Here is a 23,307-nt window from a genome sequence, read left to right as displayed (position 1 = left end):
TCTTTTATTAAAAGCTTTTCTTTTTAAAAGACTGGATTAATTTTTTCCTCTTGTTAAGGCTCAAAGGAACTGAGTCTGTACTCACCAGAGAATGGGTGGGAGAAGGGAAGGAGGAGGGGAGGAGGAAAGGTGAATTTCCTCTGTGTTTTAGATTCACGGAGCTTGAATCTGTCTATCTCTCCAGGATAGCCCAGGGAGGGAAAGCCTTGGAGGGGGAGGGAAGAGGGAGAAAAAACCTGATTTCTCTGTGTTGTGATTCAAGGAGTTTGAATCACGGTGATCTCCTAGTGTACCCAGGGCGGGAAAGAGCTGGGAGGAAGAAAGGAGGGGGAAGGGAAGTGGTTTATTCCCCTTTGTTGTGAGACTCAAGGAATTTGGGTCTTGGGGTCCCCAGGGAAGGTTTTTGGGGGGACCAGAGTGCCCCAAAACACTATATTTTTGGATGGTGGCAGCCTATCAGATCTAAGCTGGTGATTAAGCTTAGAGGAATTCATGCTGGTACCCCATCTTTTGGACTCTAAGTTTCAGATTGGGGAATTATACCACGACAGAGCTACTCGGCCCCATCAGGAGCTAACGCTCAGCAATGATGCAGACACAACACAGCACAAGCCCTTGTGAAATCCCAGCTGTCATAAACAGATAGTCAAGGGTTAATAGAACAGAAATACTTCATGTCTCTTTTGCCTGTAAAAGGTTAACAAGATCAGTGAGTCTGGCTGTCACCTGTCCAGAGGACCAATCAGGGGACAGGATACTTTCAAATCTTGAGGGAGGGAAGTTTGTGTGTGTGCTGCTAGTGTTTGGTTGTTGTTCTCTCTGGGTTCTGAGAGTGACCAGACGTGCAACCAGGTTTATCTCCAATCTCCCTGATACAGGCTCTTATATGTCCAGAATAGTGAGTACTAGGTAGATAAGGCGAGTTAGGCTTATGTTTGTTTTCTTTATTTGCTAATGTGTATTTGGTTGGAAGGAGTTCAAATTTAAATTTTGCTGAAAGGATTTTACTTTGTACTTGTATACTTAGGCTGGGAGGGTATTCCCAGTGTCTATAGCTGAAAGACCCTGTAACATATTCCATCTTACATTTACAAAGATAATTTTTACTGTTTTTTTCTTTCTTTAATTAAAAGCTTTTCTTGTTTAAGAACCTGATTGTTTTTTTATTCTGGTGAGACCCCAGGGGACTGGGTCTGGATCCACCAGGGAATTGGTGGGGAGAACGGAGGGAAGGGGGAGAGAAAGGTTAATTTTCTCTCTGTGGTAGGATTACTGTCTCTCTCAGGGAGAGTCTGGGAGGGGGAGAGAGAAGGAGGGGGGGAAGGTGGATTTTCCTCTATGTTGTAAGATTCAAGGAGTTTGAATCACAGTGATCTTCCAGGGTAATCCAGGGAGGGGAAGCCTGGGAGAGGCAACGGTGAGGGAAAGGGTTTACTTTCCTTGTGTTAAGTTCCAGAGGGACTGGGTCTTGGGGATTCCCGGGCAAGGTTTTGGGGGGACCAGAGTGTATCAGGCACTGGAATTCCTGGTTGGTGGCAGCGCTACAAGTACTAAGCTGGTAATTGAGCTTAGAGGAATTCATGCTGGTACCCCATCTTTTGGACACTAAGGTTCAGAGTGGGGAATTATACCATGACACCAGCATTGGAGATGTTCAGTCTCGTGTGTTGCGACTGGTCCCTGAGTGGCCACTCAGCCATGGATCGTAGTGCTGGAGGGGCAGCTGGGCACTCACCAGCCCAGCACAACTAGAGGGCCATGCCAGACAGATGATGGTGCCTACCCCTGTACCACAGGCGATCTGGTTCCTAATCTTTGTTACTATCCCCTCTGGTGAGCCAGCGAGATCCCCTGCCCCCCGGGCACTGCTAGGGGCCTGTAGTGCACTCGTGCGTGGCATGGGGTGCACCCCACCCTCACAGCCTTCCTGGGCCGCCCGTCACTTTCCAGACTATTGAAAGGGAGATTCCTATCCTGGTCTAACTGATGGAGCTTTGCACAGTTCTCAGCCCCCAGCCCCGGCCCCCAGTCCAAACTCTTCCCTCTTGGCGAAGGGGCTGGTGCCGAGCGCCTTCCTTTGAGCTCCCCCCCGCCATGCTGGAAGTCAGAACTTAGAACCAAACCTCCCTGAGAGCAGCCCATGCTCCCAGGCTCCTCTGCTGGGTGCAGTGCGCCGGCCACGGCTGGGATGGGGAACCAGGCCAGGCAGCGCCAGCGCCCCTTCAGGCCACTTCCTGCTCCCAGCTCAGCCCCCTGCTTCACCCAGCCCCTCACTCTTGTCTACCCCAGAAATCCCTGATCTGGCCACATGACTTTCATTTCCCCACCTGGGGAGGTGAGGGGGCTGCGTCACGGGGCAAGGGGAGGGCTAAGCACCGTGCCCCCTGACAGGGCCAGCCACACTGGGACGGGGCCCATCATCTTGGCATCTGAGCTGCCTTAGAACGCTAGCCAGCTGGCTGCCAGCTCACCGCTGCGTGCCTCATGTGTGTGTCTCTGGGGCTGGATATGCACATGCCCATCCCATCTGAGGGCATCCTCTCCCAGTGCCCCCATCACCAGGAAACAAGCTCCTTCCTGTTGCTCTGTAAGGCATCAGCAAGCAGCAAGCCAGCCCTGAGGGGAGCCCTGTGCTCCCTGGGGGATCAATGTTCACTGCACCCCATAGACCCACGGCAAGGCCAGGGGCTGGAGCGTGGCCCCCTGTGTTCTCCCAGCCGTTACCGAGGGCAGCGGGAGCCTGCAGCCTCTGCCACACATGCCTGTGTCCCAGTTGGCTCTCTGCCACCAGCTCACCACATCTGTGCCACCCGCCCCAGCTACCCTTTGCCCACTCCCATCAGCTGCTGTTAGGAGACCAGCTGACGTCTGCACTCTCCCCGGGACCGAGAGGGAGGCTCATAAACCCAGCTGGGAGCTGACTCTTGGCCTGGCGCACTGGCTGCCCTGCCAGTGTGGCACCATCAGGTGGCTGCCCTGCCCTTCCCACTGATCTCTGGCCCCCGAGGCCGAGGCCCGAGGAACGAGCAGGATTCAGCTACACAGAGCAGCTGGGAAACGGAGGGGGACAGGGTCTGCTCGCTGTGGGACTGGGAGAAGGTCCAAGGGGAACTAGCTGTACAGGGAAGTGGGAGTGGGGAAGAGATGAGCTCTGCAAAGACAGGGGCCAGGCCCCACGTTGTGGTTGGAAGCAGCTCCCCTCCCTTCCCTCCCGCACAGTGCCGAAAGGCTGCTGCTGGCCATGTTCTGGTGGGAACCCTGGCAAAAATCTGGGGAGGGAGTCATGTGACCCTGTGTACTCCCCCCCACACACACACACTGCGCCAGGTACCAGAAGAAGCAGGTCCTGGGGGGGAAGAGAGCATGGATGGCAGAGAGCACCGGGCAGGGAGCGCTGGGTTGGTCAGTCACCCCTCATGTTGTGAGAGAGTTGTATGGGAGTGTGGGTGTGTTATCTCTCCGTGTGTGTATGTGGGGGTTAGGTGGGTGTGTGTCACCCCTCCCTGTGTAAACCCTAAAGCCTTAAAGATCAGAAGGTAAATAGAAAGAAACCAACTAAGCAGGGACTCAGTCAGCTTGATGTTAATTTGAAAGTTTGCACTGCACAGTTCTGATCGATTGCTGTTGAACTCGCTTGAATAAGAGTAGTTTTACCGGGTGTCCCATATTCAGCAGAGGGAAATATGGTCACCTGACTCAACAGCCTTCCACATTGTCAGGCAGCACAAAACTATCACACCCGTGTCCTAATGGATCAGGCACCAGCCTCTGGAGCTGGGGACTCCACGTGGGTTCAAGTCCCACCTGGGTTAACTGTGTTCCGTTTTCTGTCACTCAGTAACAACTACGGGGATAACAGAGCAGGGCAGCTCCAGGGAGTGTAACCATGGGGAGAACGAGCTGCTCTCAGGACCAAAGTAGCCCCACAGCCCTGGCTAGCCCTGAAGGGTCAGGCCAGAGCAGCTCTTCTGGAGGAGAGACGTGTGCTGATTTACCCCATGGCCTGTCGCAGGGAGCTTCCCCTTCCTGTTATAGTAACTGACTCCACGTGGACTGTCTGGGGGGAATCCACAGAATCAGGAGCATCATCTGCTATGGGGTAACAGGGGCAGCTGCCCCCCCAGCTTGTCAGAGGTCTGCATGTGCCATCAGGGCTTCCCCTTTTTGCCCTCCCCCAGAATTACACTGACAGATGCAGCTGACAGCCCGCCGAGTCTGTCCATGTGTAATAATCCTTCAGTCCCAAAGCCCTTCCCAAAGTGGGGCAGTACCACTGCTCTCCAGGCACAGGGCTGGGCCAGGTGCCACCAGTACTATTGGTAGAGTGAAGCAAACACTTTGTGTGGGGTGAAGCCGTTCTGGGGAGCAGCAGCCCTTGTTCAAGTACAACCTCCCAGCCACACTCCTGTGCAGCGCTGCCTCACGGAGCCTGCAGGCAAGGAGTCAGCAAGGAGAGCGCTGAATAGCTCCAGTCAGTGGGTGTTAACTCTGAAACCTAATGATGATCCTATGTTAACTTTCTCACTGCAGATTATCTGAACAGAGACACCCATCCTGTAGCTGAGATCTGGGTCTCACCTGTCCTCCAGTCTTGGTTACAAACTGTGCATGATAATTAAAAAAACAACAACATTTCAGGACCAAATGGGAAGAAAAAGGCTCTTAAACAGCCCTTGGCCTGTTGGACATGCCCATCCACAGGGGCTCGGGGCAGGATTTTTAACTGCAGTAAACAAATGTTCTCTTTGCCCTGGGAGGTGGGGCTAAGGGTTACCACCCTCCAGGGCTTCCCAGAGGATTTGGGAGCCTGGGTCTTTGGCAGCGGGGGCCCCTCAGCACCGAATTGCCGCCAAAGACCCAGCACTTCGGTGGAGGGTCCCAGGGCAGAAGGACCCCCCACCACTGAATTGCTGACAATGACCTGGTGCGGAAGAAACTCCAGGGCCCCCAGAGAGAGTGAAGGACCTCGCTCCAGGGGCCCCGAAAATCTCTTGTGGGAGTCCCTGCGGGGCCCAGGGCAAATTGCCCCTCTTGCCCCTCCCCTGGGCAGCCCTGCCACCCTCTGTGCAGAGATAAGGCCACTCACCCAGCAAGGGGGCTGCTAAGAAAAGGCATGTACCCCAGGGGACACATAGCAGCAACTCCCCAATGCGCAGCCTAGGCAGCACCTCACATGGCCATTGCCCGGTTCGGCCATTGGGGTGCTGTCTCTGCACGGACCAGCCCCTGCCCCCCATCCTGATGGCACCTCCCCTGCCCTGTGCCCCCCCCCTTGGGATGTGCCCCAGTGAAAGGGTTAATTGTCCCCTGCAGCTGGGTCCATGCTGAGGCAGTCGGTTCCAGTCGCTTTGTTCTGGATCTGAGCTGCATCACAGGGAGTTTCCCACCCCGGGGCTGGCCTCACCCCTTCCTGCCCTAGCCAGCGCTGGCTGCGGAGGAGAAGGCTCCTGCACCGCAGGGTGGGATTGTGAGGACAGGCAGGCAGGGCTCTGGCTCTGGCTGGGGTGAGAGATGAGCTCCAGGCCAGGTAGGGCTGAGCTGGATCCTGAAATGGAGGTGGGGAGGCAGGGAAGGGGGGATGGGGAGGGGCCCCCGCTTGTACCTGGCTGAGCTTTCCAGGGCCCTGTGCTATGCTGGGGGGGTGCTGCAGCTGGCTTGTCCCCAGTCATTCAGTCCGTAATTCGCAGGGCCAGGACACCATGTCCCCAACCCCAGCGAGCCACCAGCCATGGGGCCAGGGACGGGGCTCATTGTCCGTGGGCAGGCAGGCTGCACGGAGCCACGAGCTGGGCTGGCTGCGGCCCAGGGCTCCCCAGGGAGAGATCCTCAGAGATGCGTCAGAGAAAGCCACACACAGGGCCTTGGAAAACGTGGGCCCGGGCCCTGTGGCTGCAAGGGAGAATGGGGGCACGCCCTAGGGGCGAGGGGGCCCTTGAGGGAGGAGGGTAAGGTGGCTGGGGTGCTGGCCTAGGGACAGGAGAGGCAGCGGGAGGAAGGGGTCAGTGAGGGGCATAGCAGATGGAGGAGAGGTGTCTGCATGGGGTGGACGGGAAGTGGGGATATGAGCCTGGTGTGCAGTGAGCCCAGAGGCTGCAGGGGACCTGCAGCTGGGCAGGAGTGGGGGCTTCACTCCAAATCACAGGGCCTGTCACTTGAGTTCCAGAGGATCTCCCTCAGCTGCCACTAGTAGTACATCTCTTATCCCCTCTGCCAGCCCAGGCTGAGAGGGTGCCATTGCACACTCTCAAAGCCAGAGCGTTACCCCAGCACCCTGCGTTCGCTCGGCCTGGCCCGGAAAAGCCTCCAAATGCCATGGCCCCAGGGCCCCCCGCCAATGCGGAGCACAGTCCCGGCTGTGCTGCAGCAAAGCATTTCAGCTGGAGATTTTGTGGCTGCAGCTGGGCCCTGGGCTAGCCTGGGCTCACCCCTGCCAGACACAAAGCCTGGGTGGAGCAAGGGCTGAGATTTCCGCTCCCCAGGGTGAGGAATGTCCCAGGAGGAAGCGCTGGAGAGCTGCACCCGAAGGGAAAGCCCCAGATGCTTGGGTGCCTCTGAGATCAGTCAGACACCACAGCCCTGCTGGAGCAGGGGACTCGCCGCACCATGAACTGAGCTGCTGAGTGGGCATCGTGCCAGCCCAGTGTAGCCCAAAGACTGGACTGCAGGGTGGGCTCTGGGATCAGCCAGCGTAACACACCGTATGTGTCTGATGCAACTTCCAGGGCCCCCAGAGGCTTGGCAATCATTGGCTAATTCCGCCTCAGGCCCCCCATGAGGGTGAGGTAGTTTTACAGATGGGGAAACTGAGGCACAGAGCAGGAACACAGCTCTCCCAGAGCCACACGGTGAGTCGGTGGCAGTGACATGTGTAGAACCCAGGAGTCCTGGTGCCCAGCCCCCAACTTCTGTACCCACTAGAACGCCTTCCCCTCCAGAGGTGTGACTAGAACCCAGGAGTCCTGGTGCCCAGCCCCCCCTTCTGTACCCACTAGAACGCCTTCCCCTCCAGAGGTGTGACTAGAACCCAGGAGTCCTGGTGCCCACCCCCTTCTGTACCCACTAGAACGCCTTCCCCTCCAGAGGTGTGACTAGAACCCAGGAGTCCTGGTGCCCAGCCCCCCACTTCTGTACCCACTAGAACGCCTTCCCCTCCAGAGGTGTGACTAGAACCCAGGAGTCCTGGTGCCCAGCCCCCCCTTCTGTACCCACTAGAACGCCTTCCCCTCCAGAGGTGTGACTAGAACCCAGGAGTCCTGGTGCCCAGCCCCCCCTTCTGTACCCACTAGAACGCCTTCCCCTCCAGAGGTGTGACTAGAACCCAGGAGTCCTGGTGCCCAGCCCCCCCTTCTGTACCCACTAGAACGCCTTCCCCTCCAGAGGTGTGACTAGAACCCAGGAGTCCTGGTGCCCAGCCCTCGCTCTAGAACAGAATGGGGGAGCCAGGTGTTCTCTCTGTGCCTCCCTGCCCCCCTGTACCACAGGGACTCTCACATGGCCCCCGCTCTAAGGTACCTGCCCAGTGCTCTGGCTGAGAAGCAGGCATGTGGGGTGAGTCTGGGGGCAGGCCAGACTTGGGCAGACCCTGGGGCAGTTGGCCTGTCCAGTGATCGCAGGGGCAAGGGGAAGTCTCACACACACAAGAGCTGCTGCTTGGGCCCATGCCCTGCCCCGATTCCCTTCCTGGCACATGTCCCAGCAGGAAAGGGAGATCTCACAGCCAAGCTGTACCCTGGGCTCATGCCAGCCTCCCTCCGCCACCTCACCGGTGAGAGTGGAGGGGGTAAATGCCCAGGAAGTCTTCCACGCACAAGCTTCACAGCGTGTGTGTGTGTGTGGGGGGGGTGCTGATCTGCAGGATCTCCCATAAGTGAGTTGTTACGGGGCCTGGGGAGGCTCCAGGCACAAGAACTAATCATGACAATTAATAGTCAGCATCTCATTTGTCCTTTAACAGCAGGCAGAGGAGAGCCCAGAGCTGGACCAGTAGAGAGGGGAATTCCCTAGGCAGGGGGATGTTACTATCCAGGCAGATGAGCTCACGGGGTCTGGCTCTAACCCTTGTGTCACAGAGTCCCCAGGCGATGCTCTGGAAATGCTCCCCACCAAGCCAGGCAGGACTTTGGGGAGCCTCCTCTCCCTTGGAGCAGACTTGTTCAGGGCAAGAAACTCACACGTCTTCACCTCCTGGGTCTCTCCTTGGAGCATTCAGCATCCTCTGCCCCTCCGTGCACTTCCCACAGCGAGCCCGCCCAGGCGGGGTCCTGGGGAAGCCACAGGGTCCTGCACCCCCACATTGCAGTCAGACATGACTCTCAGCCAGCCAGTAAAACAGAGGTTTATTCAATGACAGGAACAGGGTCTAAACCAGAGCTTGTAGGTACAGTGAACCGGACCCCTCGGCCGGGTCCATTCTGGGGGGCAGTGAGCCAGACCCCCACGTCTGAACTTCACTCCTCATCCCCAGCCAGCTCCAGACTGACAACCTCCTCCAGCCCCTCCTCTCTGCTCAGCCCCTTTCCTGGGGCCAGGAGGTCACCTGATCTCTTTGTCTCCAACACCTTCAGCTGGCACCTTTGCAGAGGAGGGGCCCAGGCCATCAGTTGCTAAGAGACAGAGTGCCAGGCATTTAGGTGCACTGGTCCTTTGCTTTGCCAGATACTTAAGAACTGCCATGGGGACACTGAGGCACCAACACAGTATTCAGAGAAACATTAAGAACATTCCCAGTTCGTCACACCTTGTATTTCTGTCTTGGGCCCCACAGAGAGCGCGATTCTGTAGGAGCGACGCGTGAAGGGACCGACGTCGTTCCAACGTGCGCTGGAAAACCCCACCTGCGCAGCCAGTGGGAGCCCAAGCGGCAAAGTCCAAGAGCTGCCAGGTGCCAGGAAACCTGCGTTAGGGAGAGGCCTGCTGGGCTGTTTCACTGGGCTTCCTGGGGCCGGCATTGTGGGCCTGAACCAGGAGCACGCCCGTGTGTGTGTCTGGGTGCGCTTGTGGGACAGAGACATGGGCAGGCTCTGATCCCTGCTCCACCATGTGCATGATTCCTGGGGCAGGGGGAAGTGCCCGGGTGTGCAACCCAGGGCAGGGGATCTCGGGGACCTCATATGCCTGGGGGTCCTGGCCTCCTTTGCCTGTCCCAGGAGGTCTGCCTGAAACACAGTGGGGTGGGGGCAGGCAGTGGGGTGAAACCCTACTCTGGGCCCCCCAGTGGAAAGCAGCCTTCCACCACCAGACTCCCCCTCCTCCCATGGGTGCCGGGTGCCTGTACAGAGGCAGAGCCTGGCACCGATCCCAGCTGATCTGGCAGGCCCTGCAAATCTCATCGGTTATGCCCCCCCATCACTTCCCCTTGGGGGGTGTGCCCCAGAGTCCCTCTGCCCATCCCTCCCCATTTAGGAATGGGGCTGGAGGGGCTTGCTGGGCTGCCTGGACTCCTGGATTCCAAAGATCCCGCTATTCACAGCCAGGTAGTCTTCACTGCTGAGAACGTTAGGGAGATTCCCAAACCTGAGCTGGCTTTTGTAGGTGACAAATCTGAGGAACTGTCACAGATTGAAGTGTCACTAGAGGAGGTTTTGGAATTAATTGATAAACTCAACAGTAACAAGTCACCAGGACCCGATGGCATTCACCCAAGAGTTCTGAAAGAACTCAAATGTGAAGTTGCGGAACTATTAACTAAGGTTTGTAACCTGTCCCTTAAATTGGCTTCGGTACCCAATGACTGGAAGACAGCTAATGTAACGCCAATATTTAAAAAGGGCTCTAGAGGTGATCCCGGCAATTACAGATTAGTAAGTCTAACGTCAGTACCAGGCAAATTAGTCGAAACAATAGTTAAGAATAAAATTGTCAGACACATAGAAAACCAGAAACTGTTGAGCAATAGTCAACATGGTTTCTGTAAAGGGAAATCATGTCTTACTAATCTATTAGAGTTCTTTGAAGGGATCAACAAACATGTGGACAAGGGGGATCCAGTGGACATAGTGTACTTAGATTTCCAGAAAGCCTTTGACAAGGTCCCGCACCAAAGGCTCTTACGTAAATTAAGCTGTCATGGGATAAAAGGGAAGGTCCTTTCATGGACTGAGAACTGGCTAAAAGACAGGGAACAAAGGGTAGGAATTAATGGTAAATTCTCAGAATGGAGAGGGGTAACTAGTGGTGTTCCCCAAGGGTCAGTCCTAGGACCAATCCTATTCAATTTATTCATAAATGATCTGGAGAAAGGGGCAAACAGTGAGGTGGCAAAGTTTGCAGATGATACTAAACTACTCAAGATAGTTAAAACCAAAGCAGATTGTGAAGAACTTCAAAAAGATTTCACAAAACTAAGTGATTGGGCAACAAAATGGCAAATGAAATTTAATGTGGATAAATGTAAAGTGATGCACATTGGAAAAAATAACCCCAACTACACATACAATATTATGGGAGCTAATTTAGCTACAATGAGTCAGGAAAAAGATCTTGGCGTCATCGTGGATTGTTCTCTGAAGATGTCCACGCAGTGCACAGAGGCGGTCAAAAAAGCAAACAGGATGTTAGGAATCATTAAAAAGGGGATAGAGAATAAGACTGAGAATATATTATTGCCCTTATATAAATCCATGGTACGCCCACATCTCAAATACTGTGTACAGATGTGGTCTCCTCACCTCAAAAGAGATATTCTAGCACTAGAAAAGGTTCAGAAAAGGGCAACTAAAATGATTAGGGGTTTGGAGAGGGTCCCATATGAGGAAAGATTAAAGAGGCTAGGCCTCTTCAGCTTGGAAAAGAGGAGACTAAGGGGGGATATGATAGAGGTATATAAAATCATGAGTGATGTGGAGAAAGTGGATAAGGAAAAGTTATTTACTTATTCCCATAATATAAGAACTAGGGGTCACCAAATGAAATTAATAGGTAGCAGGTTTAAAACAAATAAAAGGAAGTTCTTCTTCACACAAAAGCAGCAAAGAATCCTGTGGCACCTTATAGACTAACAGATGTTTTGGAGCATGAGCTTACGTGGGTGAATCCCCACTTCGTCAGATGCATGGGATTCACCCAAGAAAGCTCATGCTCCAAAATGTCTGTTAGTCTATAAGGTGCCATAGGATTCTTTGCTGCTTTTACAGATCCAGACTAACACGGCCACCCCTCTGATACTTCTTCACACAGCGCACAGTCAACTTGTGGAACTCCTTACCTGAGGAGGTTGTGAAGGCTAGGACTATAACAATGTTTAAAAAGGAACTGGATAAATTCATGGTGGTTAAGTCCATAAATGGCTATTAGCCAGGATGGGTAAGGAATGGTGTCCCTAGCCTCTGTTCATCAGAGGATGGAGATGGATGGCAGGAGAGAGATCACTTGATCATTGCCTGTTAGCTTCACTCCCTCTGGGGCACCCGGCATTGGCCACTGTCGGTAGACTGATACTGGGCTAGATGGACCTTTGGTCTGACCCGGTACGGCCGTTCTTATGTTCTTAGGTAAATGGGGCTTCCTTACTCCACCAGTGACACTTGGGTGCCTAATCCAGTAGTGTAACAGTGCCGCCCAATGGCTGGCTTGGGTATTGCAATGCGGGTATCCCCTGTAGGACATGCCATGGGCAGCCTCGGGAACTGGCTTCCAGTGCTGAACTGGGGAGGTTACTCCAGCTCTGGGTTCAGACCCAGAGGTGTTAGCAGGCAGGGAGGATGATTGGGCCCCAGCAGCAGTGGGGCAGAGGGACCATGTAGGGATGGGATCAGGCACCCTAGGGCACAGGCCTGAGAGACTACGGCAGACGTAGGCTCAGCTACTGCTACCCTGTCAACCATATACAGGAGGGCAAGGCAGGGAGTGCAGAAACTGCCATGTGCCTCGAGGGGGTTAGGGGTCTTCTGGCTGGAGCACTGCACCCCTCTCACTCCAGCTGGCCGACGGTGCTCTAAACTTTGGCCTAGCATGAAGGGAGGAAGGGGGTTACCTTCAGAGTTCAGGGGTAAGCTGCCCCTTTCTAGCAATGTGTGAACACCTAGAGGATACAGGGTGATAAGAAATAGCCAACATGCATTTCCCAAGAATCGATCATGCCAACCAACCTCATTTCCTGCTTTGGCCTAGTGGATGGGGGGAAGCTGTAGACGCACTGTATCTTGATTTTAGGAGGGCTTTTGACACATCCCATGTGACATTCTCAAACAAACTCAGGAAATGTGGCTTAGATTAAATTACTAGAAGGTAGGCGCACAACTGGTTCAAAGAGTAGTTATCAATGGTTAACTGTCAAACTGAGAGGGCAGAGCTAGTGGGGTCCTGCAGGGGTGAGCCCTGGGTCCAGTACTATTCAGTATGTTTGTTAAAAACTTGGATAATGGAGTGGAGAGTGTGCTTAGAAAATGTGTGGATGACACTATGCTGGGAGGGGTTGCAAACCTTTTGGAGACCAGGATTAGAATTCAAAAGGACCTTGACAAATTAGAGAATTGGTCTGAAATCAACAAGATTAAATTTTAATAAAACAAGTGCAAAGCACTGCTCTTAGGAAGGAAAAATTAAGTGCACATCTATAAAATGGGGAATAACCAGCTAGGTGGTGAACAGGGTCTGGAGGTTATAGTGGATCACAAACTGAATATGACCAACCATGTAATGCAGTTGCAGAAAAGACTAGTCTTGTTCTAGTGTGTATTAACTGAAGTGGTGTAAGACACAGGAGGTAACTGTTCTGCTCTGCTCGGCCCTGCTGAATCCTCAGCTGGAGAAGTGTGCCCAGCTCTGAGCACCACACTTTAGATGTAGATAAATTGGAGGAATTCCAGAAGAGAGCTACAAAAACAGTCAAGGATTTAGAAAACCTGATCAATGAGGACAGGTTAAAAAAACTGGGCATGTTTAGTCTTGAGAAAAGCAGGCTGAGGTGAGACCTGATAAGTCTTCAAATATGTTAAGGGCTGTTACAAAGGGTGAGGAGGGGAGATCAATTGTTCTCCATGGCCACTGAAGATAAGGCAAGAAGTAATAGGTTGAATCCACAGGAAGGCAGATTTAGGTTAGATATTAGGAAAAGCTTTCTTACTCAAGAGGAGTTAAGCTCTGGAATAGGTTTCCAAGGGAGGTTGTGGAATCCACCGCATTAGAGGGTTTTAAAAGAACAGGCTGGACTACCACTTGTTAGGGATGGTTTAGGTTTACTTGGGCCTGCCTCAGCATTGCGGGGGGGGAGGGGTTGTTTGGGGGCAGGGAGTCAATGGCCTCTCAAGGTCCCTTTGAGTCCTGCATTTCTGTGATTCAATTAGGAGACTCTACAATGTCTGCAGTAGCTAACTCCTCATCCGGTCGGTCGGTCGGTCTCTCTCTCTCTGTCTCTCTCTCTCTCTCTCTCTCTCTCACACACACACACACACACACACACACACACACACACACACACACACACACACACACACACACACACACACACACACTCTCTCTCTCTCTCTCTCTCTCTCTCTCTCTCACTTACTTCTGGGGGCAGGGATGGTGCTCATTTGTGGGCTTGTGCAGCACCCAGCGCACTGTGGGAACTACCTCTCTGGAGGGGAAAGCGAGGGCCCTGGTTATCTTCTCGTGCATGCCAGGGAAGTCACAGCACAGTGGCACTACTGTGTAGTATGCGAGGGGAGAGCCACATCCAAGGTTTCCTGAAGGATTTGGAACCTAGGTGTGTATGGAGTCCCCGAGTGATGCTCTGGAACTGCTCCATATGAAGCCAGGCAGGACACTCGGGAGCCTCCTCTCTCTGAGCAGACTGTTGCCAGGGCAAGAAGCTTGCACAGCTTCAATTTTCCTGGATCTGGCCTCTGAGCATTCAGCATCCCCTTTCACACTATGCACATCCCACAACAAGTGCACCCAGGCGGGGTTCCTGGGGCAGCCAGAGGGCCCTGCAACCCAATGCTGCAAGCAGCAGTGACTCTCAGCCAGCTCGTAAAATAGGTTTATTAGTCGACAGCGTAGAACAGAATTTATGAGCACAGAAATCAGTGACTTTCAGCCAAGTCCATCTTGGGGAGTCCTGGGCCAGATGCCCTGGACTCCCCCTCTTCCAGTCCCCCCAAGCAGACAGCTAGCTTCCAGCGACCCAACCTCCTACACCCTTATTGCTCCTCCTCCTTGTCTTTGCCTCGCTTCCTGGCCAAAGTGTCACCTGGTTGTATCCCCCTCCTGGGTCTCAGATTACAAAGGGCACCGGCCATAGCACATATGCAAGCAGCTGGAGCAGCCTCACCTGCCCTAGAGGGTCTCAGCCAAAGCCACATACCCCTATTCCCACCACCAAGGCATTGGTGCAGCACACATGGAAACTGAGGCATACACAGTATTCATACAAAACAGTCAAACTCACATACAACCTAACAAGGGAAAATCCCCACTTTGACACATCATGTTGTAGTAGAAAGAGACGGTGTGATGGGGTGTGCATACCCTGGACTGGACAAAAGAGGGTTAACCCCACACTATGGGTGACAGACGTCCTGCCCCTCAGACCGTGCTGGGCATGCTCCAACTGCTGCCTCAGTATAACCCTGTACCTGAGGGCTGTTACATAGACTCTGGCCACTGGGCTGCGCTGGCCTGAATGCAAGGGCTGCTGTAATTGACTCTGGCCACTAGGCTGAACTGCCCTTACCACAAATCCTGCTACACAGCCTCCGGCCTCTGGGCCATACCGCTTTCAGCCTAAAGACTGTCGGGGATACCATAACAGCTGTGGTATCACAAGCCTGCCCTTCCCCAAGGAGGGATGGGGTGTGCATACTCCATGACATCCTGAAACATGAGGCCTCATATAAGAGGCCCGGTATGAGGGCTAAACTAAAGTAGTGGTCAAGCCTTGCTGATATAAAGCGAAGTGAGCAAAAGTCAAGGCTGTGAGCAGCAGTCAGACCCTGTTGGAAAACATGCCTGCAGACAAGTTCATGGAACCTGGAAAGAACAGGGCTGGCATTGCAAAAAAATACACATTCCTAAGAAGTGCTACGCCCAGGACACTCACATAAAGACATTCCAGACAGGTGGTACCAGAACACTCCAATATTAAAGAATATGTCTACACTACCCGCTGGATTGGTGGGTAGTGATCGATCTATCAAGGATCAATGTATCGCATCTCGTCCCCAAACGCGCTCCCTGTTGACTCCACCAGGGCGAGAGGCGGAAGCAGAGTCTACGGGGGAGCAGTGGCCATCGACCCCACGCCGCGAGGACGCAAAGTCAGTCAATCTAAGTCACGTCAACTTCAGCTACGCTATTCTTGTAGCTGAAGTTGCATATCTTAGATCGATTCCACCCCCCAGTGCAGACCAAGCCCAAGTATGGTACAAACACACTCCCCAAAGATAACAAGGACATGTTGACCCCTCCTCAAGATAATGTCAGGAAGACAGTGTGATGGATAAAGATGTTTTGATCGAACCAACATGTACAGGCAAAGAGTAGTAACTAACTACATCAGGGGGAACATGTAACTTGTTTGTATCAGTGTACAAAAGAATGTCCACAGCAAATGCATCTTTGGCGGAGGGGGAAATGGAAAGTCTGGTCATTCACTGAGCTGGTCCACTGTCACAAGCACACATGTACTGAGTGTACTTTAGCACATATCGAGCGCTAATAACGTGGCTTGTTGACAATCAGTCTGGCTGGGTGCCTTTGCTACAAGCCAAGTCTTGTGGTCTTTGTGGGCAGTTTGAATGAGATTTGCTGCGTCAGCTGTCAAGGCAGCCCTGGGACAGCATACACCAGGAACATACACATGCAGCCAACAACTAAACACTGGTGATCCCAACAGCTGATCGGTAAGTAAGCGAGCTGTCCTCTGTAGGAATTGTGACCTAATAGGGCAAAAAGCCACGAGCTAGGGAACCCCCTCAACCCTTCTCTGCAAGTCCCCCCAGAGTCCGATAAGATATGGACATGCTGGCTTGCCAGCAAAGGAGGGCCATATAAGTGTAAAAAAGATGGGGGAAGAAACATGCAATGGCATCTGTAAGGCCAGGGATGAGACTAACAGGCAATCAGCCTAGCCCCAATTTCCAGGCCCATCCTCCCTCAGACACATTAGGCCAAACATTCCTGGGGCCAAGCTGAGTTTGGTACAGGGGATGAGGGGACAGGGAGAGAAAGGTCACATGACCCATCCTGGGCTGCTGTAGGCCAGTTTGCCCCCCGACTAGCACAGGCTGGAATAGTCACTGATCATCTAGTCTCACTTCCTGTATAGCAGGCCATAACACTTCCATGAACTGATTCCTGTTTGGCAGTTTTTCTGAAAGATATGCTTTGATTCAATCTTGATTTCAAAATGTCTAGTAATGGAGAATCTATCACTATGCTTGATACACTTTTTCCAATGGTTAATGACCCGAGGTGTCTTAGGCAGTCCACACTGAAAATGCCAAAGTTGGGGCAGGCTGCAAAAAGGAGAGCAGATTCTCCCCAGCACTGGTGGTTAACACTGTAGTTAGACTCACCCATCAGTCACAAACAGTGCTCCTGATCCCCCACACTGGTTACCAAGAAGTTGAAAAAAAAAGAAATACAGCCCCCTTTATTGCATTCCAGTTTCTGACTTCCAACTAGCAAATAGGCCCAGTAAAGTGAGAGGTTATTTAAAACTTTATTCACTACACAAAATGTTCTTCTAATTTCCAAAGGGCCAGCCACATTACCAGATCAAATTTATTTTTTTTATTAAAGCTAATGTTAAAAAAGTATAATACATAGGTTGAAACAAGAGTGTCTGTACATCTAGGTATAGTTCTTAGATTAAAAACAAACTTTGGATTTGTGAATAAAGTCATAAGATACATATAGAGCATAATCAACAATAACCCAAATTCAGGTGAATGAATTTAAAAACACAGTTTAGATAACTAGCATCCATGTGTTCAGGTACATTACTCATGAAAAAAGTTATACAGAGAGTTGGTGGGAGAAAGCAAAATATCAATGAGTGAAGACTGTCCCTCAGTAATTGAGAATTTAGGATGGACTGGGTTTTTCCCCCACTCTAAACAGGCAACCTATCAGGAAAATATTTGAGTTACTTTCCCAACTGCGCTTCTCATCAGCACCCCAGCTCATCCCTCCTGGCACTGCCGATGTCCAGTGATGTGTTCTATGTAGATATCCCTTGACTGCCTGATGGCATCTGACACCATGAGTTGCCGCATCAGCTAAATGTACTGTTTACTACTGTAGAACCTCAGAGTTACAAACACCTTGGGAACAGACATTGTAACTTTGAAATATTCATAACTCTGACCAAAATGTTATGGTTCTTTCAAAAGTTTACAACTGAACATTGACTTAACACAGCTTTGAAACTATTATGTAGAAGAAAAATGCGGTTTTTAACCATCTTAATTTAAATGAAACAAGCACAAAGTTTCCTTACCTTGTCAATTTCTTTTTTTAAATGTCCCCCTTTTTCAGTAGTTTGCACTTAACACAGTACTGTATTTGCTTTCCTCCCCTTTGGTCTCTGTTGCTGTCTGACTGAGTATTTCTGGTTACAAGTGAGGTGCGTGGTTAACCTATTTTTATTGCTCCCCCGTTCCCTGCACCTGGACACCCCATGCCCCCTTGGGGCAGGGCAGGGTTGTGATACCACTGCTGTTACAGTCTCTCTGACAGTCTTCAGGCTGAAAGCGGATGGCCAAGAGGCCACAGACTGTGTAGCAGCCCTTGCGTTCAGGCCAGCGCAGCCCAGTGGCCAGTTTGTATCCCTGGTGTTCATAACTGAGATTCTACTGCAACTGTAGTTTGGAGCTTACCCAAAACACCATGCTGCCAGCCAATTCTTTTGTTTTAAACTAAACTTTTAGTTTTAGCAGCAAAGAATCCTGTGGCACCTTATAGACTAACAAACGTTTTGGAGCATGAGCTTTCCTGGGTGAATACCCACTTCTTCAGATGCATCTGTCTTAAGTGGGTATTCACCCACGAAAGCTCATGCTCCAAAACGTCTGTTAGTCTATAAGGTGCCACAGGATTCTTTGCTGCTTTTACAGATCCAGACTAACACAGCTACCCCTCTGATACTTTTAGTTTTAGATACTGACGAAAAGAAGGACGAATGGTCAAAGCGCCCTGATAGAGACATATAGGGACTGTGAGGTTACAGCAGCTCCTTGGCAGCACCAGTGAGTTTGGCGGCTGGTGAAGCCCCTCTGGGACACAGCCACAGCTCGGCTGGATCTGTCCGTCCATCGCTCGGAGCTCCAGCCTGCAGAGAAGTGACTCCAGGGATGGGAGCCAGGCCTGCGGACAAAATGGAGAAGAACCCGCCGCCTTTTCATAGCGTTTGCCACATGACTTGTGCTCCTCTGTGCAAACCAGACACGAGCCTGCAGCCCAGGCACGTCCTGCTGACTCCGAGGTGCCCGAGTCCCTCAGGAGGCTCCGCGTACAGCTGACTGACGGCCCACCAGGGCAATGTGTCCGGGGCTCGGCGGGAACAGCCCGGCTCGCACCCACGGGAGCCGGGCCACACCCAGCAGATCAGAACGTCTCCGCCGGGAGCTCCCGGGGCCCGCCTGGCAGGACGCACCGCACTGGTACCAAAACCAGCCGGAGCCTGGCCCGGGGGGGCTCAGGGCAGCTGGCTGGGGCCTGGGGCCTGCTCAGCTCCCGGCAAGCAGCGAGCGGGCTCCAGGCCGAGCGGCAGCTCCGGCTGCCGGCCGGTGGGCGCTGCGGGGGCGGGGCCGTGCAGGGCGCGGCCCCCAGAGCTCCCCCCGCCAGGGCCGGTCCGACACGCGGGGCTTGGGGGGAGGGGCGGCAGGACGGCTTTGCCGGTGTCACACGGCCGCTCCCCTTCCCGGGCCCTGCCGGGCTCCGGACCTCGGCTAACGCTTCGCTCCCGCGGCCGCCGGAAGCGGGGCCCGGTCAGCGGGACCGACCGGGCAACTTACCCTCAGGTCCGGGGCGGAGCCGCTTCCCGCCCAGCGTGCGCCGCGCGCGCCTTTCCCGCTTAAATAACGGGCGCCCCGCCCCGCCCCGCCCCAGGCGCCCGATGCGCCGCTAGGCCGGGCCAGTGGAGCCCCGAGCGCCCGATGAGCCGCTAGGCCGGGCCAGTAGAGTCCCGAGCGCCCGATGCGCCGCTAGGCCCGGCCAGTGGAGCCCCGAGCGCCCGATGGGCTCCGAGGCCATTTTCCAGGAAGCGAGCGAGCGGCCCGCAGGAAGGAGCCCGGCCGCGGCAGGTGAGGCAGGTCGGGGCGGGGCGAAGCTGCTCGTTATCCGCGGCCGGGCCGCGCCCGTCACTGGGGGTCCCGGGCCGGGGTGTCACCGCCTAGTCCCCATCCCCCGGGCTGCGCCCCTCGCCGTGGAGTCGGGCCTGGCCGCGCCGCGCTCTCGGGCCGGGCTCGGGGACGGGCCCGGTGCTAACGCCTCTCTCTGCCCCGCAGCCCGCCAGGATGTTCCACGGGATCCCCGCCGCTCCCGGCCTGGGAGGTGAGTTTAACCCCGGCCCCGCCGGCCCCAGCCGGCTGCGCTCACGGCGGGTCCCCCGGGCCGGGTCTCCAGCCCCCCCCCCCCGCCCCGAAGCTCCTGGGGCAGGAGCGAGGGGCCTTGCCGGGCTGTGCCTGGGGCGCCCTCGGCCCGGCTCTCTTCAGGCAGGCGGAGGAAGGCTCCCCACGCCGCCGGAGGTAGGACCGCAGCAATGGGCCTGATCTGCGGCAGTGGTTGAGGTTAGCGACTGGGAACAGGTGTGTGACCCTCGGGGGATTAAGCCCTGGAACGGGCCTCCCAGGGAGCTTGTGGGATCCCCATCACTGGAGACTTTTAGCACCAGGCTGGACAAACCCTTGTCAGGGACATCTCGGTTCTGTCTCAGCGCAGGGGGCTGGATTTGGTGACCTCTCGAGCTCCCTTCCAGCTCTGAATCTCTGTGATTCTGCCCTTGTGGGTGGTTCCTGGTCCTCTGGCTTGGAGCAAGGGATGGTGGCCGGCAGGAGGTGCTGGGACGGACGAGCTGTCTGCTGGCCTTCAGTGTACTGAGGCTGGTTGTAGGGTTCCTGGGGAGCAGTAGCCCAGCAGCTAGCGGGGTGAAGAGCTGCCACGCTGGCCCTTCATAACACAGGGTGACCAGGAAGAAGTGTCATTGTGAGACTTGCTGGAAAGCCCTTGGGGCTACTGCTGTTCATGGGTTTCCCTCTTTTTCAGCCCCAGGGAATAAGCCGGAACTGTACGAGGTGAGGAGCACTTGTCTTGTCTTGTCGTCTTCCCCTCCTTGCTCTGCCTCTGTCACAGGAGGCAGAAAGACCTTCCAGGGTAAGCTGGGTTTGTGCTCTGCAAATGGATGCACACCCCTCAGTCCTGGGGCATCCAGGGACCCCAGGCTCCTGAGAACCCAGGTAGCCCCTAATCTCCATCCTAGTAGGGGTTCTTCTGGAACCCAACTCCTCTGCCCCTTGGAGAGGATGCAGGAAGTTCCATGTCTGTCAGCTGTGTCCCCATCCCCGCACCCCCAGCCCGTGTGTGTAGATTTCAGTTCGGAGGCTGTGACGGTACCTGACGTGCTGTGTGTATCTGCTCTCCTTGCAGGAGGTGAAGCTGTATAAGAATGCACGGGAGCGAGAAAAGTGAGTCCATCCCCAGCGGAATGGGTTTCCTGTGGGTCCCGTGTACGCAGTTCTGTGTTGGCGTGCGTGTACTGGGAGTTCAAGCTGCCGCCTGCAGTGAGGTCCTTGCTCTGAAGATGCTGGGGCTGACGATGCAGGGAGCTCTCTGTTCTGGTGTCCTGCCCCTGCCAAGGCAGAAAAGACCCGAGAGCCCTTTTGTCCTGTCTCTGCCATTGGCCAGTGCAGGCTGCGTCCAAGGAAGGAGGAGTAGGTGGAAATGTCATCTCGGCCCTGAAGCGCTAGAGCGCTTGTGCTGTTCTTGTGGGTGTATCGCAGAGGGTGTGAGTGGGAGCGGCCGCGGGCTGTGCGCCCTCACAGGCTTCTGCCCTCTGGTCTTAGGTACGATAACATGGCTGAGCTGTTTGCGGTGGTGAAGACGATGCAGGCTCTGGAGAAAGCTTACATCAAGGACTGCGTCTCTCCCAACGAGTGAGTCCTGCCTCTGCTCTTATCTCCAGCCTGGACTCTCCTGGGGTGGTGGGAGCCGAGCGCACAGAATTCCTCAGCAGGGATGTCTCCCTCTGGGTGCGTCATTACTGAGTGACTCAGAGTGATTTCTGCTCCCCAAGACCCTGCAGACAATGGGGAGGGGATGTTTCCTGGGGGGAGGGGTGCCCAGAAACTCATCAAAACAGCTGAGCAGGTTTCCCAGCTCATGCCCCCCTCCCCTTCCTGGGGCCAGGTAGTGTTGTTCCACCCAGAGGGGGTCTCCAGTCTCAGGCCTCGGGGCTCCTCCCCTGCCCTGGGGGCTGTTACATGGGTGAACTCATCTCCTCCTAAGGAAGCTACTTGCTCTTTTTATGTCCTCAGCCTCAGTGTTCCCCTCCTGCTTGGCATCAGCAGCTCCGGATGTTTGCAGTTGTTCTTACCCTGTACCCTTTTCCCCGCCCCAGGTACACTGCAGCCTGCTCCCGGCTCCTGGTCCAGTACAAAGCTGCCTTCAAACAGGTGCAGGGTTCCGAGATCGGCTCCATCGATGAATTCTGCCGCAAGTTCCGGGTAAGTTAAGTTCTCTGGCACTCCAGCTTCTGGGGGCACTGAGGTGGGAAGCTCAGGGAACCCCTAGAACGGGGGTGGGGGGAGAGGGAGAGGTTTGCAGTCCGAGATGTACCGCTGCTGACTGGGTTAGACTCCACCCCCCCACCCCCCGAGGGGGAGAGAGAAATCCTGCATAGATTCACTTATTCGAAGGCCAGAAGGGACCAGTGTGACCATCCCATCTGACCTCCTGTGTAAAACAGGTCAGAGCCCTGCCCCCAGGTCATTCCCAGAGCAGAGCCGTTAGAAACGCAGCCCGTCTGGGTTTAAAAATGGTCAGTGGTGGAGAATCCACCTTGACCTGGGGCAAAGTGTTCCAGTGGTGAATTACTCTAAGCTGTTCGCCTGGGTTACAGGCAGGCAGTGAGTTCACACACTCCCAGCTTACCGGCCAGGGCCTGCACTGAAGGGGCTCTTCCCCCCTCCCCCAGGTCAGCACATGAGCACGGAACCCCTGTCCCGTGCTTGGAAGCTTTCCCAGGGAAATGTTGCTTGTCTGGGATTATCCCTGTTGCCCTGCGCCGAGCTTCCCCGGGGCTCGCCGCGACCCTCCCACCCCCCCGCTGAGCTTCCCCGGAGCTCGCCGCGACCCCCCCCATGCCGAGCTTCCCCGGGGCTCGCCGCGACCCCCCCCCCCCCCCCCCCCCGTGCCGAGCTTCCCCGGGGCTCGCCGCGACCCCCCCCCCCCCCCCCCGCGCCGAGCTTCCCCGGGGCTCGCCGCGACCCCCCCGTCCCCCGTGCCGAGCTTCCCCGGGGCTCGCCGCGACCCCCCCGTCCCCCGCGCCGAGCTTCCCCGGGGCTCGCCGCGACCCTCCCGTCCCCCGCGCCGAGCTTCCCCGGGGCTCGCCGCGACCCCCCCCCCCCCCCCGTGCCGAGCTTCCCCGGGGCTCGCCGCGACCCCCCCCCCCCCCCGCGCCGAGCTTCCCCGGGGCTCGCCGCGACCCCCCCGCCCCCCGCGCCGAGCTTCCCCGGGGCTCGCCGCGACCCCCCCGTCCCCCGCGCCGAGCTTCCCCGGGGCTCGCCGCGACCCTCCCGTCCCCCGTGCCGAGCTTCCCCGGGGCTCGCCGCGACCCCGCCCGCACCCCGCGCCGAGCTTCCCCGGGGCTCGCCGCGACCCGCCCGCACCCCGCGCCGAGCTTCCCCGGGGCTCGCCGCGACCCCGCCCGCACCCCGCGCCGAGCTTCCCCGGGGCTCGCCGCGACCCGCCCGCACCCCGCGCCGAGCTTCCCCGGGGCTCGCCGCGACCCGCCCGCACCCCGCGCCGAGCTTCCCCGGGGCTCGCCGCGACCCCCCCCATGCTGAGCTTCCCCGGGCTTGCCGCGACCCTCCTGCACCCTGCGCCGAGCTTCCCCAGGGCTTGGGGTGACTGTCCTGTCTCCTGCAGCTCGACTGCCCGCTGGCCATGGAGAGGATCAAGGAGGATCGTCCAATCACCATCAAGGATGACAAGGGCAACCTGAACCGCTGCATTGCCGACATCGTCTCTGTACGTTCCCACCCATGGCGAGGGGCTGCGTGCGTTGTAATCCCTGTACTCAATGCTTCTGGGACTCTGCCGGCAGGCTGGGCCTGGGCTGGCCTGGCCTGCGTGTCTAGACAGGCCAATTCTCAAAGGCATAGG

General features: G+C 55.5%; 1 protein-coding gene across 3 annotated transcripts in view; it reads left to right on the top strand.

Annotated features, from left to right (window-relative positions):
* The window catches only part of VPS28 (VPS28 subunit of ESCRT-I), a 122,149-nt gene that overhangs the window by 96,999 nt on the left and 1,843 nt on the right, over positions 1-23,307 (top strand). The window contains exons 1-7 of one of the 3 annotated variants that reach the window (XM_050939473.1): positions 19,130-19,229; positions 19,434-19,479; positions 20,191-20,219; positions 20,572-20,609; positions 20,988-21,077; positions 21,542-21,647; positions 23,071-23,172. In XM_050939473.1, coding sequence (XP_050795430.1) covers positions 19,443-19,479; positions 20,191-20,219; positions 20,572-20,609; positions 20,988-21,077; positions 21,542-21,647; positions 23,071-23,172 — 402 coding nt within the window. In that variant the 5' untranslated portion in view covers positions 19,130-19,229; positions 19,434-19,442. Of the gene's footprint in view, positions 1-19,129; positions 19,230-19,433; positions 19,480-20,190; positions 20,220-20,571; positions 20,610-20,987; positions 21,078-21,541; positions 21,648-23,070; positions 23,173-23,307 lie in introns of those variants that run through there. The other 2 variants (XM_050939474.1, XM_050939472.1) reach the window with 2 other exon arrangements.

Source organism: Gopherus flavomarginatus, chromosome 2, assembly GCF_025201925.1.
Source record: "Gopherus flavomarginatus isolate rGopFla2 chromosome 2, rGopFla2.mat.asm, whole genome shotgun sequence".
NCBI lineage: Eukaryota > Metazoa > Chordata > Testudines > Testudinidae > Gopherus > Gopherus flavomarginatus.
Note: the sequence above shows the minus strand (reverse complement) of the source record. Positions and strands in the feature narration are given on the sequence as shown.